Here is a 17,059-nt window from a genome sequence, read left to right as displayed (position 1 = left end):
GGACCGCGAGATCGTGACCTGGCTGAAGTCGGACGCTTAACCGACTGCGCCACCCAGGCTCCCCTCTGTGTTTCTTTAAAAACTTGTTTTGGCAGGGCGCCCGGGTGACTAAGTCGGTTGAGCATCTGACTCCGGCTGAGGTCATGATCTCATGATCCATGAGTTTGAGCCCCGCGTTGGGCTCCGTGCTTATAGCTCAGAACCTGGAGCCTGCTTCAGATTCTGTGTCTCCCTCTCTCTCTGGCCCTCCCCTGCTCATACTCCGTCTCTTTCTCTCTCTCTCAAAAATAAATAGACATTAAAAAAATTGTTTTGGCAATTCTGTGTTTGATGTTTAGAGAAACTGCCACACCATTTTCCACAGCAGCTGCACGATTTTACATTTTTACTAGCAGCGCGCGAGGGTTTGAGTTCCTCGTGTCCTCGCCAACACTTGCTTTTTGTTTTGAGTTGGTTTGATTTTAGAGCAGCCATTCTAACGAGTGTGAGATTCGGACTTGATGAATGGTTATATACTTTTCAATCAGCCAGACCATAGTCATTGCCACTCTGGGTTTTCCTGGGCCGTCGAAACCTGCCTCTTTTGGTTTCAAAGTAATCACACATCTTTTGAGCCTTTCAAAATGATGTAAACGTGACATACTGAAAACTGAAGGACAGAACTATTTTTTGTATTCCTGTATTAATGGGCTTATGATGTTAATTAAAAAAAAATTTTTTTTAAGTGTTTTTATTTATTTTTGAGACCGAGAGAGACAGAGCATGAGCAGGGGAGGGGCAGAGAGAAAGGGAAACACAGAATCTGAAGCAGGCTCCAGGCTCTGAGCTGTCGGCACAGAGCCTGACGGGGGGTTCAAATCCATGAACCATGAGATCATGATCTGAGTTGAAGACGGACACTTAACCAACTGAGCCACCCAGGCACCCCGGAAGTTTTGTTTTTCTGATGAGTCTCTATTGGTAATAAGGGAACTTGAACATACGGATATGGGGCAGTGTGGGCCGGAACCGGAATGGGTAAAGGCGTAGCCTGGAAATGGGTTAGCATGCAAGCCTGGCAGGGTGGGAAAGGCAGCCCTCAATGGGGAACGTCAGCAATGAATTGTTAGAACCCCCACTCACCAGATCCTCAGACCCCCTCTCTCTGTCTTTGTAGCAAGCTGCAACAAAGTTCACTTCCACCTGCCTTACCGGTGGCAGATATTACTTGCAAATACCTGGATGGACCTCCAGCCCATGGAGAACATTGAGAAGGCCTATTGTGACCCCCAGATCCACAGGTAAGTTGGTGGCCAGACTCTGGCCTCTGAGGTCCACAGCGCCATCAAAGGAAAGCATAGTGCTAGGCTTACTGTGAGAAGGAAAAACAATTTTCCTTCAGAATCCCCTTCAAGTTTGAGATAACTCTTGAAATAAAAATGGCAAATGCCTGCTGAGTTCATGAAGAAAAACACGAGCTGGGTAGATTCAAGGTCACGAAGAGCCTGGCTAATTAATACTAGGGATTCTGGGACTATTTGCAAACTCATGTGGTTTAATTTTTTTTAAATGTTTTTATTTATTTTTGAGAGAGTGAGAGATACAGAGTGAAAGCCGGCGGGGGGGGGGTGGTGCAGAGAGAGAGGGAGACCCAGAATTTGAAGGAGACTCCAGGCTCCGAGCTGTCCGCGCAGAGCCTGCTGACACGGGGCTCTAACTCACAAACCAGGAGATCATGACCTGAGCCGAAGTCAGATGCTTAACTGACCGAACCACCCAGGTGTCCCAACAAATTTATAGGATTTAAACAGTGACACACAGTTATTATCAGTGTGTGTCCTGCAGAAAAACACAACACAGAGGTCAGCTTGTATTACTGTAATACTGTAAGCTCATGATAGGACTATGGAAAGTACAGTGATTGTAGCTCAAAATTAGCCTTTGGCTCAATGTCATAGTTGTAGAACGTGATTTGAATAATTTCATACAGTTCTAGGGCACATTTTGTTGTCTGCTTTAGCATTTTATACCTTCCTTTGTGTTTGCTAGCTTCTCAATCCTGGAGGTATCTAAGAGGATAACTTACCTGTTTTTGCCTTGGGTGAATTGGGTGATACCATACATGACTGTATTTATAAAGTGCCTCCTAGCTTTCTAAAGGAAATTCTTTTTTTTTTCCCTACTCCCTATGCTGTATTTTTCATCCCTGTGACTTACTTTATAACTGAAAGTTTGTATCCCTTACTTTCCTTTATCCCCCCACTCCCTCCCCTCTGCGACCACCAATTTGTTTTCGGTGTTTATGATTCTGTTAACAACAACTCCTCCTCCTCCTCCTCTTCTTTTTTTTTTATGTTTATTTATTTTTGACAGAGAGAGAGAGAGAGAGAGAGAGACAGAGCATGAGCAGGGGAGGGGCAGAGACAGAAGGAGACACAGAATCTGAAACAGGCTCCAGGCTCTGAGCTGTCAGCACAGAGCCCGACGCGGGGCTCGAACTCACGGACCGTGAGATCGTGACCTGAGCTGAAGTCGGACGCTTAACCGACTGAGCCACCCAGGCGCCCCTATAAGGGAATTCTTTTGGGGGAAATTGCAAACATGTCATCTGTATAGTGAATTTTTGGTGGAGATTCTGTGTTGCTGCATTTTGCCACTAGAGGGTAGCATCAGCTACTTACTTGTTTCTAGGTGTGTTTTTCCCCCCTAGGAAAATCTGCCTCTGGCTTTCTCAACCTTAGCACTATTGACTTTTGGGGCTAGATAATTATTTACTTTTGGGGGGCTGTTTAGCAGCATTCCTGGCCTATATCCACTAGATTTTTATTGTTATAACCAAAAAAGTCTTTCAATATTGCTAAATGTCTCCATTCCTCATTGGGAACCACTGATGTAGGAGGTGTTTCTTAGAGCAGTAATTTTCACACTTGTTGGTCTCGGGTCCCCTCTACAGTCTTAAACTATATTGAGAATCCCACAGAACCTCTCTTTATGTGAATTGTAACTGTCGGTATTTACCATATTAAAAATCAAAACAGAAAAATTCAATTTTTATGGATTCATTGAAAAATAATACAAACTCATCACATGGTAACATAAATACCATATTTTTATATAACTATGTTTATGTAAATATATATTATCATATGTAGTAACTATTATGTGTGTATAACTAAATAATAAGTGTTTTCCAAAACAAAGCAAAAAAATTCATTTAGAAAATGCCATTGTTTTATATTTTTGCAAATCTCTTTAATTTGCTGTAGAATCACACATCGTGTAGCCTCTGGGAAAACTCCACTGTGCACCTGTGAGAGTATGAAAGTGAAAAAGGCAAATAATGTCTTAATATTATTATGAAAATAACTTTGACTTTCCTGGCTTCCTGAAAAGGTCTTGGACCACATTATCTAACTATTTAAATAGTATTACTTGAAAAAACTGACCTACCATGAGTTGCTAACATTAAGCCAATCAGTAGTTTTGTGGGCACAATTTTATATTTATTTTTAATTTTCTTCCCTTCAGATTTGTGTTTAAATTCTAGTTAGTTAACATACAGTGCAATATTGGTTTCAGGAGTAGAATTGAGTGATTCGTCACTTACATACAACACCCCGTGCTCATCATAACAAGTGCCCTCCTTCGTCCCCATTCCCCATCTAGCCCATCCCCCACCCACCTTCCTCCATCAACCCTCAGTTTGTTCTCTGTCATTAGGAGTCCCTCATGGTTTGTTTCCCCTCTCTTTTTTACCCCCTGCCCTTGTGGTCATCTGTTTCTTAAATTTCACATATAAGTAAAATCATATAGTGTTTGTCTTTCTCTGATTGGCTTATTTTGCTTAGCATAATACACTCTGGCACTATCCATGTCATTGCAAATGGTGAGATTTCATTCGTCTTGATGGCTGAGTAATATTCCATTGTGTATTTATATATAGATATAGATATACTATATCTGTATCCATTCATCAGTTGATGGACACCTGGGCTCTTTCCGTAGTTTGGCTGTTGTTGGTAATGCTGCTGTAAACATCGGGGTGGTATTTTGTTAACTTTAAACTCTTCCCCTTCAGCTTTTCTATCGGAAATAAAAACATCAACTTCCAGATGATGGTTTGTAATTGTAATCCTATCCGGCGTATCTCCACACCTTCATCTGTCACAGTGCTGACCAATTTTGTCTTTGCCACAAAATGGATTTGGTACTGGAGGAACAAATCCGACAGATGGGTTCAATATGGGGAGAGGGTGAGTACCGTTCCTCCTTGTGGAGGCTCTTGTTTAAACTTGACCACTTCAGGAAAAAATATTAATAAAATGTCTGGCACCTACATGGTTATCCATGGCACATGGGTGTAGTTGAACTAGTGCTTTTTCACATTATACACAACTGTATTGGTATATTTTGTAGCAAACATATACTCTGGGATTACGTTCATCAACAGCAACAGCTATTAATTATTTTCTTTTTTTAAAGCTTATTTATTTGAGAGAGAGAGAGAGGGGGGAAGGGGTAGAGAGAGAGGGAGAGAGAGAGGATCCCAAGCAGGCTCCATGCTGTCAGCACAGAGCCCGACGGGGGACTGGAATCCACCAACCGTGAGATCACCACCTTGTCCAAAATCAGGAGTCAGACACTTAACAGACGGAGCCACCCAGATGCCCCTCCTGCAATTGAATTTTTAATATGAGTTGGGGCAACCACGATTTCTGGGTTAGGAGCCTCCCTAGTAGAAAGGGAGACAACAGCAGCTTTTGTCAACCCAAGGCAGGTGCATATGCTTTGACTGTGAACTCTCCGGAATGTAGACTTGATATCCTTTTAAGGAAGTTCAAGTGCTTAACCAAGACTTGGCCCTACATAGATGGTAGACAGGGAGAGGAAGTGATGTTGGGCAGGGTGATGATTGAATGGATGGGCAGCTGGGCAGCAATGGTACAGGACAGAGTGACAGCTGGAGGGCGGGGCCTGGTTGTCATGGGGTTTGCATCAGGCGGATCCGGACCCAAGGAGATGTTTACCAGCTGGTGTACCTGTGACAGCTGGTGTAGAGGGGCAGGGAGCCTATGGCCCGAGAGAACCACCCGAGGCAAAGGCACACCTTAGCTCTAGATCAAGGCAGTAATGTAGGCACAGGACAAAAGCCAAGACCTGGCTACTGAACATGGATACACATTCAAGTCTTTCGGGAGAAAAAAAAATAATTGAAGACCCTACCATTCATTCATTCGTTCATTCACTTAATCAGAACTGGAGTACAGTGTGAGGGAAGGGCCCGAAGGAAAACCAAGTGTGAAGCTTGAGAGGCTGTCCAAATGCTCAGACACTGAAATTGCCTTGGTGTGTCCATTAGGACAGCCACTAGCCCCTTGTGGCTGTTTAATTTAATTTAATTTAATTTTATTTATTTATTTTTAATTTTTTTTTAATGTTTATTTATTTTTGAGACAGAGAGAGACACAGCATGAGCAGGGACGGGGCGGGCAGAGAGAGAGGGAGACACAGAATGTGAAGCAGGCTCCAGGCTCCGAGCTGTCAGCCCAGAGCCTGACGTAGGGCTCGAACTCACAAACTGTGAGATCATGACCTGAGCCGAAGTAGGACGCTTAACCGACTGAGCCACCCAGGCGCCCTAATGGCTGTTTAATTTTAAACTTCAGTTAATTGAATTTGAACAAAATGAACAATTCAATTCCACGGTAACAATAGTCACATTTAAGTGCTCTACGACCACTTGTAGCTAGCAGCTATCACACAGGAAAACACAGAGAACATGTCCAGTGAAATGTTCCAGAACGTTCCAGTGGACAATGCTGATCTAGACGTGAGGGTCTTGCTGGTTAAAATCAGGTCCACTGGGGCGCCTGGGTGGCGCAGTCGGTTAAGCGTCCGACTTCAGCCAGGTCACGATCTCGCGGTCCGTGAGTTCGAGCCCCGCGTCGGGCTCTGGGCTGATGGCTCAGAGCCTGGAGCCTGTTTCCGATTCTGTGTCTCCCTCTCTCTCTGCCCCTCCCCCGTTCATGCTCTGTCTCTCTCTGTCCCAAAAATAAATAAACGTTGAAAAAAAAATTAAAAAAAAAAAAAAAATCAGGTCCACAGACCAACAACATTGGCACCGTGGGAGCTCTTTGAAATGCAGAATTAAAACCCAGTTCCCAGAATTTTATTCTGCATTTTAAAACAATTCCTGGGTGATTCACATACAAATTAGAGTTTGAAAGGCCCTGGCCTAGAGTAAATTCCTTCCAGCCTAGAATAGGGTCCTGGGGAGATACAGGACTTCAGCTGTCAGAATGGGAGATGAGGACAGAGATTCGCATTGGCAAACCAGTGTCCCCAGAGGTGACAGACCTACCTTGCTGCGCCCTGTGTTCACAAGCGTTTGCCCAAGTCACTGCTCTTTGGGGTCGTAGGAAGGCATGTGATTTACCCGCGCCGTCATCTATCTAATCTTGGATACCTCATTTCCTACTGCCCGCCAAGGATGGCAGTCTCGTTTACAATGATCCTGGTAGATCATGTCCCAGCAGCTGTTGCAACAAACATCTTCACGGGGTGGCTTAATTGTTGGATGCTGTGGGGTGCCTGGGCGGCTCAGTCGGTTGAGCGTCTGACTTCGGCTCAGGTCATGATCTCACGGCTTGTGAGTTCGAGCCCCGCGTCGGGCTCTATGTTGACAACTCGGAGCCTGCTTCGGATTCTGTGTCCCTCTCTCTCTCTGCCCCTCCCTTGCTTATGCTCTGTCTCTCTCTGTCTCTCTCTCTCAAGAATAAATAAAAAATATTTTAAAAAAAATGAAAAAAGATTGTTGGATGATGCGGTTGAGAAAGTTCTTCTAAAGTTAGCCTCCTTAGCCTCCTTGTCGCTTCCACCCGTTTGTCCTGGTGCTACCTCCTGAACCACATTCTAGTTTATTCCAGCTTTACACCGTGTACAGGTATTGGGACCCAGCTTTCCTGCCCTTACCATATTCCTCTCCAGGCTAAAGAGACCTAGTTCAAGACATTTTCCTTGAAGGCTTTCATTGTGGCCCCCTCGCCTTATATCCGTCAGGCAGCTTCACTGGGGAAGGAGTAGGGGTATGTGTAGCTGAAAGCCTCAGAATCCAGAGTGTCATTAAAGGGACCAGTAGCCCCTCCCCATCATAGGCTGCCAGCAGGAACTTGCTGTCATTAACTCCTCCAGTTTAGATCATGATGAACAAGTGTCTCCTTGCCATTAAATATTGGGAACCCCTCCTATTCGGGCTTACATGCAGTCTGCCCTGGTCTGCCAGCCCTGCCTTTGGGTGGGGACAGTGGAATGGTGGCCTAGCTTGTCTCCTCACTAGAGTCCACACGCTTCCCTTTACCCATCCATTCTGATGTCTAGACCCTTCACGTAGGCCTTGAGACGTGGCCCCAGCCTGGCAACCTTTACAGCCTGGTTTGGGAGGCAAGCTGCATTCCTGTTTAAGTCCCGTGGCTAAAATACAATTGTGTAAGATACAATGGCAGAGGTTTCTTCAAAGCCTACCCTCGAGTGTCTTTACCTTTTTTTTTTTTTTTTTTCAATCAGGTCGACAAACAGCAAGCTGCAAACATCGACTCTTCGTACCTGGAGTCTTTCTTTCTGTGCTCTCCGAGGGGAATTGTGCCATTTCAGGCGGGTTCACAGAGCTATGAGCTGAGTTTTATGGGTAAGACTCTGCGTTTGGCAGTGACCCCTACTGTTGGAATCTGGCACGCGGTGTGCACGTGGGAATGGGAGCAGAGTGTATATACACGCTGAACACAGCATCAGGGTTCCTTTTTAGCGGGATGGTGGTGTGGAAGCCAGTGGAGACCTGTGCTGGAGAGCCTTGGCTCTCTATGTAACCCCGGGAACAGCACCTGGCCTGTCTGGGCCACAGCTCCCTCATCTATAAAATGCGGGCATTGGACTAAATGGACGGGCTGTTTCCCAGGCCGAGGCAAAAGTTCAGGTGCTGATGACTACAGTAGAGACTTTGGACCCATTGGTGCCTTCAGAATTGTAAAACCTCCCTGTTCCTTCTGGGCTTCATCGTCTAGGTTAGTGGCTTTATCCATCACTTTTCCTTTTTCTTTTCTTTTTTTTTTTAATTTTTCTTAACATTTATTCATTTTTGAGAGACAGAGACAGCATGAGTGGGGGAGGGGCAAAGAGAGAGGGAGACACAGCATCTGAAGCAGGTTCCAGGCTCTGAGCTGTCAGCACACAGCCCGACGCAGGGCTCGAACCCATGAACCTGAGATCATGACCTGAGCTGAAGTCGGGTTCTTAACCGACTGAGCCACCCAGGTGCCCCTATCCATCCCTTTTTTCTAGAGACTTTGCCTTCTGCCATGTTTGTTTGAGCTGCCATGGGAAGGCTTTCAGTTTAGTTTCTACCAATCTGTTGTGTTTAGTAAGAAATCAGGGCAGGAACTGCCCTCCCTCTAAATGTACTGTCCTTTCAGCTGCACCCCTGGGACGCTCCCTGTATATGGTTGGGTAGTTGCCCTTTCAGGATCAGCCCTACAGGTGCTTTGAAAGAGGTAAAGAAGACTTTCTCGCGTCCTTGACATTCTAGGCGGTACCTCGCATTTGGGCCCTGTACCAATTGTTGGGTATTAAGCCTCCAAAAACCATTATACCAGCTACTGTATTTTGGAAAGCAATCTGGTTATACATATCAAGAGATATTAAAATATGATTGCCTTTTCATGGTCTCAGGAATATTTTTAAGGAAATAATTCACCAGAAGGGGGAAAAAAAAGGCTGTGAACATGACGATGTTTATTAAAGCCTATTTGATATGCTATAATAGAGGAACAGCCTGTAGGGTGGTGGGATAGTGATTAAAACAGGGTATTGAATTTCATTGGAGTATTGGTTAAAATTATGATTACGAAAACCATGCAGTAAAGTCAAAATTTGATACTGTTAAGTGAAAAAGGCAACCTCCCAAGTTTATGTTTGTACTTTTCCTCTTTAGATGTTGTATTTCAAATGTTTATTTATTTTTGAGAGAGAGACAGAGACAGAGAGAGAGAGAGCGTGCTATTGTGTGAGTGGGGGAGGGGCAGCGACAGAGGGAGACAGACAGTCCCAAGCAGGCTCTGTGCTGACATGGGGCTCGAACTCAAACCGTCAGATCATGACCTGAGCCAAAATCAAGAGTCAGTTGCTTGACTGACTGAGCCATCCAGGTGCCTCTAGATGTTGTATTTCAAATCAAGGTTTTTTTGTTTTGTTTTGTTTTTAATTTTTTAAAAATTTTATTTGAAGGGCACCTGGGTTGCTCAGTCGATTAAGCATCCGACTTCAGCTCAGGTCATGATCTCGCGGTCTGTTCGAGCCCCGCGTTGGGCTCCATGCTGACAGCTCAGAGCCTGGATTCTACTTCAGATTCTGTATCTCCCTCTCTCTTCCCCTCCTCTGCTCATGCTCTATCTCTGTCTCTCAAAAGTAAATAATAAACATTTAAAAACTGTTTTAAATTTTATTTGAGAGAGAGAAAGAGAAAACAGGAGCTAGGGAGGGGTATAAGAGAAAGGGGGGGAAAGAGAGAGACAGAATTCCAAGCAGGGATTCTGATCCAGGCTCCAAAGATACTCCATAAGAGGCCTCTTTATATTTGTACTTTTTTTTTTTTTTTTTTTTTTTCAGAGAGAGAGAGCCTGGGAGCAGGGGCTGTGGGGGGAAGGGACAGAGAGGGGGAGAGACAGAGAGAGAGAGAGAGAGAAAGAGAGAAAATCTTAAGCAGGCTCCATGCGCAGCATAGAGCCCGAGGCGGGGCTCGATCCCATGACCCTGGGATCATGATTTGAGCCAAAATCAAGAGTTGGACGCTTGGGGCTCCTGGGTGGCTTAGTAGGTTGAGCGTCCAATTTCAGCTCAGTTCATGATCTTGCAGTTCGTGAGATTGAGCCCCGTGTCAGGCTCTGTGCTGACAGCTCAGAGCCTGGAGCCTGTTTCCAATTCTGTGTCTCCGTCTCTCTCTGCCCCTCCCCTACTCACGCTCTGTCTCTGTCTCTCAAACATGAATAAACGTTAAAAAAAAAATTAAAAAAAAAAAAAACACAAGAGTTGGATGCTCAACCGACTGAGCCACCCAGGTGCCCCTCACATCAAAAGTTTTTTTAAAAGAATTAATATGCATGGTAAGTGCAACTGTGTGCACACATGACCAAAACCAGAGGGCAATAGGAAGGAATAGAAATCTCTTCCGTTGGATGGTGAAATTAAGAATGACTTAAATGAAAAAAATTTTATTCTTTGGGTACTACTCTATTGTTTTGGCAATTTAAATGGGTGTTGGACAGAGAAGAACCAATAATGGACCTTGTTCCCGAATCTGGAGAAATGTGACCAGCAGTTCTCGTTCACTTGGTTCATAGAAACTAGTTCGGAGCCATTTGCGGTATTCCAGGGCCTTTTTTTCCTGTTGCTGATATTGTCATTCATGAATCTAGTATTGGGACGCCACCCATGTCGCTAGGCACCGTTCTAGGTGCTGACATACCAGGCAATTTCTGAAAGTGATACCAGCTCTGGGGAAAAAGAAACGGTGCGAAGAAGCAGCCAGAGAACTGGAGGAGTCCTAGGAGAGCATCTTGTTTGTATCCCAGGAGGAAATTTTGGAAGGAAGGGAGCACCTGTGCCCATGGGAAGGCGGGCCCCCAAGAGAGGGAGGAGCTGGCGCTAAGACCGTAAATTGCAGATGAGCTGGAGGTTTCAAAGGGCGGCGGGAAGGTCTGCGGGAGATGAGAGCCCCGGGAAGGTCGGGAGCAGGGCTGTGGCATGATCTCATTTGATCTTTTTATTGTTTATGTTTGTTTCATTTTACACCAACTCTACTGAAGCAGAATTGCTACAATGGGGTGCATCCGTGTTAAGCGTGCAGTTGGATGCGTGCTGACCGATGGCGTGCAGCTGCTATCCTGATCAGCCTCTAGAGCTTCCCAGTCATCGATCCAAAAAGTGTCCTCATGCTCCTTTGCAGTCACTCTTCCCACCCCCATTTGCTGTCTCTATAGTTCTGTCCATCCTAGAACGTCACAGAAGTAGAATCTTGTGGTGTTCTCTGCACGTGGCTGACTCCCTTCACTCAGAATGTTGTTTCAATTCACCTGTGTGGCTGCACGTGCAGTGGTTCTTCCCTTTTCAGTGCTGAGTAATATTTCGTTGTAAGGCTGTACCTTGGTTGGTTTACCCATTCATCTGTTAATGGGCAGTTTGGTTATTTTCACATTTTGGTTATTATAATGATGCTACTAAGAACATTCAAATGCAAGTCTTCGTGTGAGTGTAAGTTTTCATTTCTCTTGGGTGAGTATGAAGGAGTGGGATCGCTAGGTCACATAGGCACCAGGTGTTTAACTTAATAGGAAACTGCCCAACAGTCTTCCAAAGTGGCTGTGCTATTTTATACTTTCACTAGCAATGTAAGTTGATTTACTTTTTTTTTTTCAAGTTTATTTGTTTGTTTTGAGAGAGAGAGCGTGGGAGGGGCAGAGAGAGAGAGAGGGAGAGAGAGGATCCCAAGCAGTCTTTGCATCAGCAGCGCAGAGACCCAATGCGGGGCTTGAACCCACGAAATGGGAGATCACGACCTGAGCTGAAATCAGGAGTTGCACACCACTGATGTGCCCCGGGTGATGATTTACTTAAAAGAAAAAAAACAAAAAACACTTCCTTTAACATTTGTTAATTTTTGAGAGAAAGAGACAGAGCACAAGCTGAAGAGGGGCAGAGAGAGAGGGAGACGCAGAATCGGAAGCAGGCTCCAGGCTCTGAGCCATCAGCCCAGAGCCCGACGCGGGGCTCGAACTCACGGACCGCGAGATCGTGACCTGGCTGAAGTCGGACGCTTAACCGACTGCGCCACCCAGGCGCCCCGATGATTTGCTTTTTAAAGACCTCACTCTGGCTGCAACTTGGACCTGGGTCTACAACATGCATGAATTAAAAATGACATTTCACACTTGATCTAGAAAAATCCTTCAAGATCTAGCTACCACATTCCAACCCATAATTATTGATGCCTGGTTTAGGGTAGCTTATATGGATGATGTGCTGTTATCTGGCTGCCCACGTCCTCCCCTTTACTGTCTGACTTCAATTTAGAGATTAGATTAATTGCTGACTGCTCATCTCATCACCTCTTTGTTTTCTGGGTCTTACAAGAGGGCAGTGAAGGATACAGCTTTTTAATCACGAGAAATTTCCATCCAAAAGGATTTTCTCTTATTCATACATGTCACAGTTCAGTGGTGAAGATCTGCTGTATTCCTAGCCTACGAAAAATAACAAGAAACGTTTTCTAGAACTAATTCTCGGTTCTTGTTTGTTTTCTTTTTTCTGTCTAAAGGGATGATTCAAACAAACGTAGCTTCCAAGACCCAAAAGAATGTTGTCAGAAGGCCAAAATTCGTGTCTTACGAGGATGTGGAACAGATTAAAAGGGGGTTCAAGTAAGTGTTCAGAAGCAGTGCCTGCTGGCGGATGCTGTAGGTGTTCACCCGCCGATCTCCCCAATCTACTCCTGCATCTGTTTTCTTGAAATCTTCCTGCTTGCATAACATTGCAGTTTCCTTTTGCATCCTCTGTGCTTGTGAAGCGGTACAGGGTGGCTGAAAGGGTAGGCGAGCAGGAAATCTGTCTCTTCCTCTGACTCACAGGGGACTTGGCGGGAGCCTCAGCTACCCGGGTCTCAGCCTCTTCACTGTGCACGGCAGGATCGAAGGGGTGTGCCTAGAAATAACCAGATGCACCATTAGAGGGGCTTGTGTTCCTGTGGGTTCTCCTGCATATCTTTTGTTTTGTTGAGTGGATTTGTAGAGGGTAGGCAGCTGAGGAAGAAATGGGAAAAGAGAGGGAAGCGTTAGTTTCCTGGGCAAGGAGATTTGGACATGATACAGTTGATTGAAGGGGATTGTTTAGAGGAAATTTTGCTGTGGAGGATCCTGTGTCGCTCTCCTCTGTGTGCTCATGAAACTCAGTAAAATCTACATTGTTCATGAAGGGTTTTGGGGTTGGGGTTTCCCTCCACCCTCCCGGGTGATACATGGTTATGTGAAACAGATTTCAAGGTGGGTGTCAAATCAAGCATGACTTTTTCACAGTTGATTTATTTCAGTTTTTATCAAAACAAGGTGTGTGTGTTGCATTTTGTTGTTTTTGTTTAAAAAAATTTTTTTAATGTTTATTTTTGAAAGAGACAGAGACAGAGTGCAAGTGTGGGAGGGGCGGAGAGAGAGGGAGACAGAGAATCCGAAGCAGGCTCCAGGCTCTGAGCTGTCAGCACAGAGCCCGATGTGGGGCTCAAACCCGTGAACCACGAGATCATGACCTGATCCGAAGTTGGATGCTCAACCGACTAAACCACCCAGGCGCCCCTTGTTGGTTTTAAGAAACTAAGCGATTCGTTCTTAGAGAATTTCCCACATTCAGAATGTATCAAATTGAATGCCTGTGGGGTCATCTGATAAGAAATTTCTATGAGCTCATGGCTTGTTCAAGATTTAGAGGCTTGATTAGATCAAGGTTCCATTGTTCGTTAATGGTACAATTTAACTGCTACTTTGTACTTCCTGTCACATCACAGTTGGAGGCACATAATGTCTAGTTGTCCTCCTTAAAATTTGTTTAATGTTTATTTATTTATTTTGAGAGAAAGAGAGCAGGGGAGAGGCGGAAACAGAGAGGGAGACAGAGAATCCCAAGCAGGTTCTGTGCCGTCAGCACAGAGCCTGACATAGGGCTTGAACTCAGGAACGGCGAGATCGTGACCTGAGCTGAAGTCCGACCGTTAACCGACTGAGCCACCGAGGCACCCCGAGTTGTCCTATTTTTAGTGACGAAGACGAGACAGGGTTGTGTTCATTCCAGTCTGACCTCTCTGTAACAACCTCACTGTTCCTCATCTGTTCTCTCACTCGATGGTTACAGTCACTCCTGCTGGTCACCGTTTCAATCCTTTATTTCATCAGCAGTTATGAAATGGTGGTTTTCTAATCCTGTCAATTCTGCAATTACTAGCTGTGTACTGTCTGCTAGGAAGAGTTTTCCTCCTGTATAGTTATCCTGAAATACAGTTTCTACAGGAAAGACAGCAGGATTCTTTCCCTGGTGCTTCTCGTCTACTCCAGTGTTTATAGTTTCTCAAAGACACTGTAAGACATCTTAATGCTCGCTTGCCTATTAGATCCTTTGAAGGTTGAGCAGGAATATAAAAAGGAAGGAATGCGTTTACATCTTGAATCAGTGGGAAAATAACATTAAATTAATTTACCAAATTATGGACAATGACTGCATTTAAAAAGCTTTTTTTTTATTATTGTTTTTTAATGTTTATTTTTGAGACAGAGAGAGACAGAGCATGAATGGAGGAGGGTCAGAGAGAGAGGGAGACACAGAATCTGAAACAGGCTCCAGGCTCTGAGCTGTCAGCACAGAGCCTGATGCGGGGCTCAGACTCACGAACTGCGAGATCATGACCTGAGCCGAAGTCGGACGCTTAACCGACTAAGCCACCCAGGCGCCCCTAAAACGCGTTTTTTTTTTTTTTAACATTTATTTATTTTTGAGAGAGAGAGAGACAGAGACAGAGCGTGAGCGGGGCAGAGAGAGAAGGAGACACAGAATCTGAAGCAGGCTCCAGGCTCCGAGCTGTCAGCACAGAGCCCGACGCGGGGCCTGAACTCATGAACTGTGAGATCATGACCTGAGCTAAAGTCAGATTCTCAACTGACTGAGTCACCCAGGTGCCCCGGATAATAACTACATTTTAAAAGAGCCTAATTACTAGTACAACTATACCAGGAATGCACAGGAAGGTAATCCAAAATAAAATACAAAGAAAATATCCTCTGGGAAACCTTGGCTTAGTGACTGGAATTTTGGGATGGAACTCGGGCCTGTGGAACAGGGAGCCAAGTGAATTCTTTCTCTTACTTGTAGGCATCAGCCGGTGCAGACCCTGTCAGAGCCGTTAACCTCGACATTGTTCCCTCAGCAGGAGTTTGGCTTGAATGGATATGAGGTACTGGTTTTTGCTTTTTGGTGTATCAATTGTTTAGAAATGGGGGAAGGGGCTTAGCTGTAGATCTGTGTGTTTGGATGAGAGAACGGTTGGCTTCTATGAAATTCATGGATCAAGATTCAAAGGCCTCCAAATGGTAATGGCGCTACTTTCCCAGAGAACAGCCACCCCCTCCAGGTCACCTTGCTGCCCTGCCATACCCGATCCCTTTGGGGCGCGTCCTTGCGAGAACCCTCTGAGCTATTAGGATCTCTGCTTCATGGATGACAAAAGCGGGAAGTCAGAGAGTGAAAGTGCCTCATCTGTTAGTGGGACTTAAAAAGCAGGTTTCTGGGGGAGGGTAGAAACTGCCTCAGCTCGTCACCTACCCCGGTTGGGGCAGTACTCGTTCTATACCGTTCCGCGTCCTCGTCACGCTCCAGATTTGAGTGCAGACCTCTTACGCACCTTCAGTGCCTCTGCCCCTGCTCTAGCTTAAGGCCCTCCCAGGTCACTGCACCAAGTCCGACACCTCCAGGGGGCGTCCCTTTGCCTTTAAGCATCGTGCGTTGCCAGCCATCAGTCAGCCTGCTCCGATGGGCCCAGTGCCAGCGAGTTCGTGACAAGAATGAACTGCCAGATGTGGAAACGCTAAGCCAGCTTATCCCACCTGCTGCTGGGGGCCTGGCAAGGATACCCCATGGCATCAGGGGCCACGTGTGTGGACATATCGTGCTCTAAATGTCTCGTGTTTCACGTTTACATGGTTTTTAATTTTCTCAGCTGTTAGAGATCAATCAGCAGACTCTGGAATATGACACAATAAGCGAGCGTTTTAAAGCTTCCATGAAAAATTTCAAGATTGAAAACATAAAGAAGATCAAGAATACAAAGCTCTTGAATGCTTTTGAAAGGTTGGTGGCCACACGATCAGGGTTTTTCTTTGTTTTTTGTTTTTCTTTTTGTTTCAACGTGAAGTTTGAAAGGATTAGTTACAAGCTGTACTTTAAAACCAGTTCACTAGTTTATTTTATTTTACTTTATTTATTTTTTTAATATTTATTTATTTCTGAGACAGAGCATGAGGGGGGAAGGACAGAGAGAGAGGGAGACACAGAATCAGAAGCAGGCTCCAGGCTCTGAGCCATCAGCACAGAGCTCGATGCGAGGCTTGAGCTCACGAACCGCGAGATCATGACCTGAGCCGAAGTCGGATGCTCAACCGACTGAGCCACCCAGGCGCCCCATGGTTTATTTTATAGTGAAGAGTGTCTTCAGGGTCTAGTTCGTTTTTTCATTTAAAAAATTTTTGTTTTTTAATGTTTATATTTGAGAGAGAGACAGAGCTAGCAGGGGAGGGGCAGAGAAAGGGAGAATCAGAATCTGAAGGAGGCTCCAGGCTCAGAGCTGTCAGCACAGAGCCCGACACGGGGCTCGAGCTCATGTGAAATGGTGACCTGAGCCGAAGTCGGACACTTAACCCACTGAACCAGCCAGGCGCCCCTCATTTTCTTTTTTTTTTCTAATGTTTATTCACTTTTGGGAGAGACAGCATGAGCAGGGGAGCAGCAGACACAGAACTCAAAGCAGACTCCATGCTCTAAGCTGCCAGCACAGAGTCCGACGTGGGGCTCAAACTCACCAACCATGAGATCGTGACCTGAGCTGAAGTCGGATGCTTAACTGACTGAGCCACCCAGGCACCCCTGGTTTTTTCATTGTGTAAACTCGAACTTCTCTCTTTCGGCTTCACTTTTATGATTCTTTGATTTCATGTGTCTGTCATTTATTTTTATTTAAAAAAATGTTTTTTTAACGTTTATTTATTTTTGAGACAGAGACAGAGCATGAACGGGGGAGGGTCAGAGAGAGAGAGGGAGACACAGAATCTGAAACAGGCTCCAGGCTCTGAGCTGTCAGCACAGAGCCCGACGCAGGGCTTGAACTCACGGACCGCGAGATCATGACCTGAGCCAAAGTTGGACGCTTAACCGACTGAGCCACGCAGGCGCCCCAGATGTGTCTGTCACTTAAAAGTTTTCATAAATTTACTTTTTTGTAGCTGGA

The 17,059-nt window shown here is 45.3% G+C and overlaps 1 protein-coding gene across 2 annotated transcripts in view; it reads left to right on the top strand.

The window, feature by feature from the left end:
• The window catches only part of ZC3HAV1 (zinc finger CCCH-type containing, antiviral 1), a 61,605-nt gene that overhangs the window by 30,649 nt on the left and 13,897 nt on the right, over window positions 1-17,059 (top strand). For both annotated transcript variants that reach the window (XM_047097608.1, XM_047097609.1), the window contains exons 6-11: window positions 1,157-1,280; window positions 4,058-4,232; window positions 7,543-7,663; window positions 12,341-12,443; window positions 14,932-15,013; window positions 15,776-15,906. In XM_047097608.1, the coding sequence (XP_046953564.1) occupies window positions 1,157-1,280; window positions 4,058-4,232; window positions 7,543-7,663; window positions 12,341-12,443; window positions 14,932-15,013; window positions 15,776-15,906 (736 nt within the window). The remainder of the gene's footprint in view (window positions 1-1,156; window positions 1,281-4,057; window positions 4,233-7,542; window positions 7,664-12,340; window positions 12,444-14,931; window positions 15,014-15,775; window positions 15,907-17,059) is intronic.

Source organism: Lynx rufus, unplaced genomic scaffold (genome assembly GCF_022079265.1).
Source record: "Lynx rufus isolate CCGP_SWC_20201006 ecotype Redwood Valley unplaced genomic scaffold, mLynRuf1.p SCAF_4, whole genome shotgun sequence".
NCBI classification, from domain to species: domain Eukaryota; kingdom Metazoa; phylum Chordata; class Mammalia; order Carnivora; family Felidae; genus Lynx; species Lynx rufus.
The sequence above is the reverse complement of the archived record's forward strand: the minus strand, read 5'-3'. Positions and strand labels throughout refer to the sequence as shown.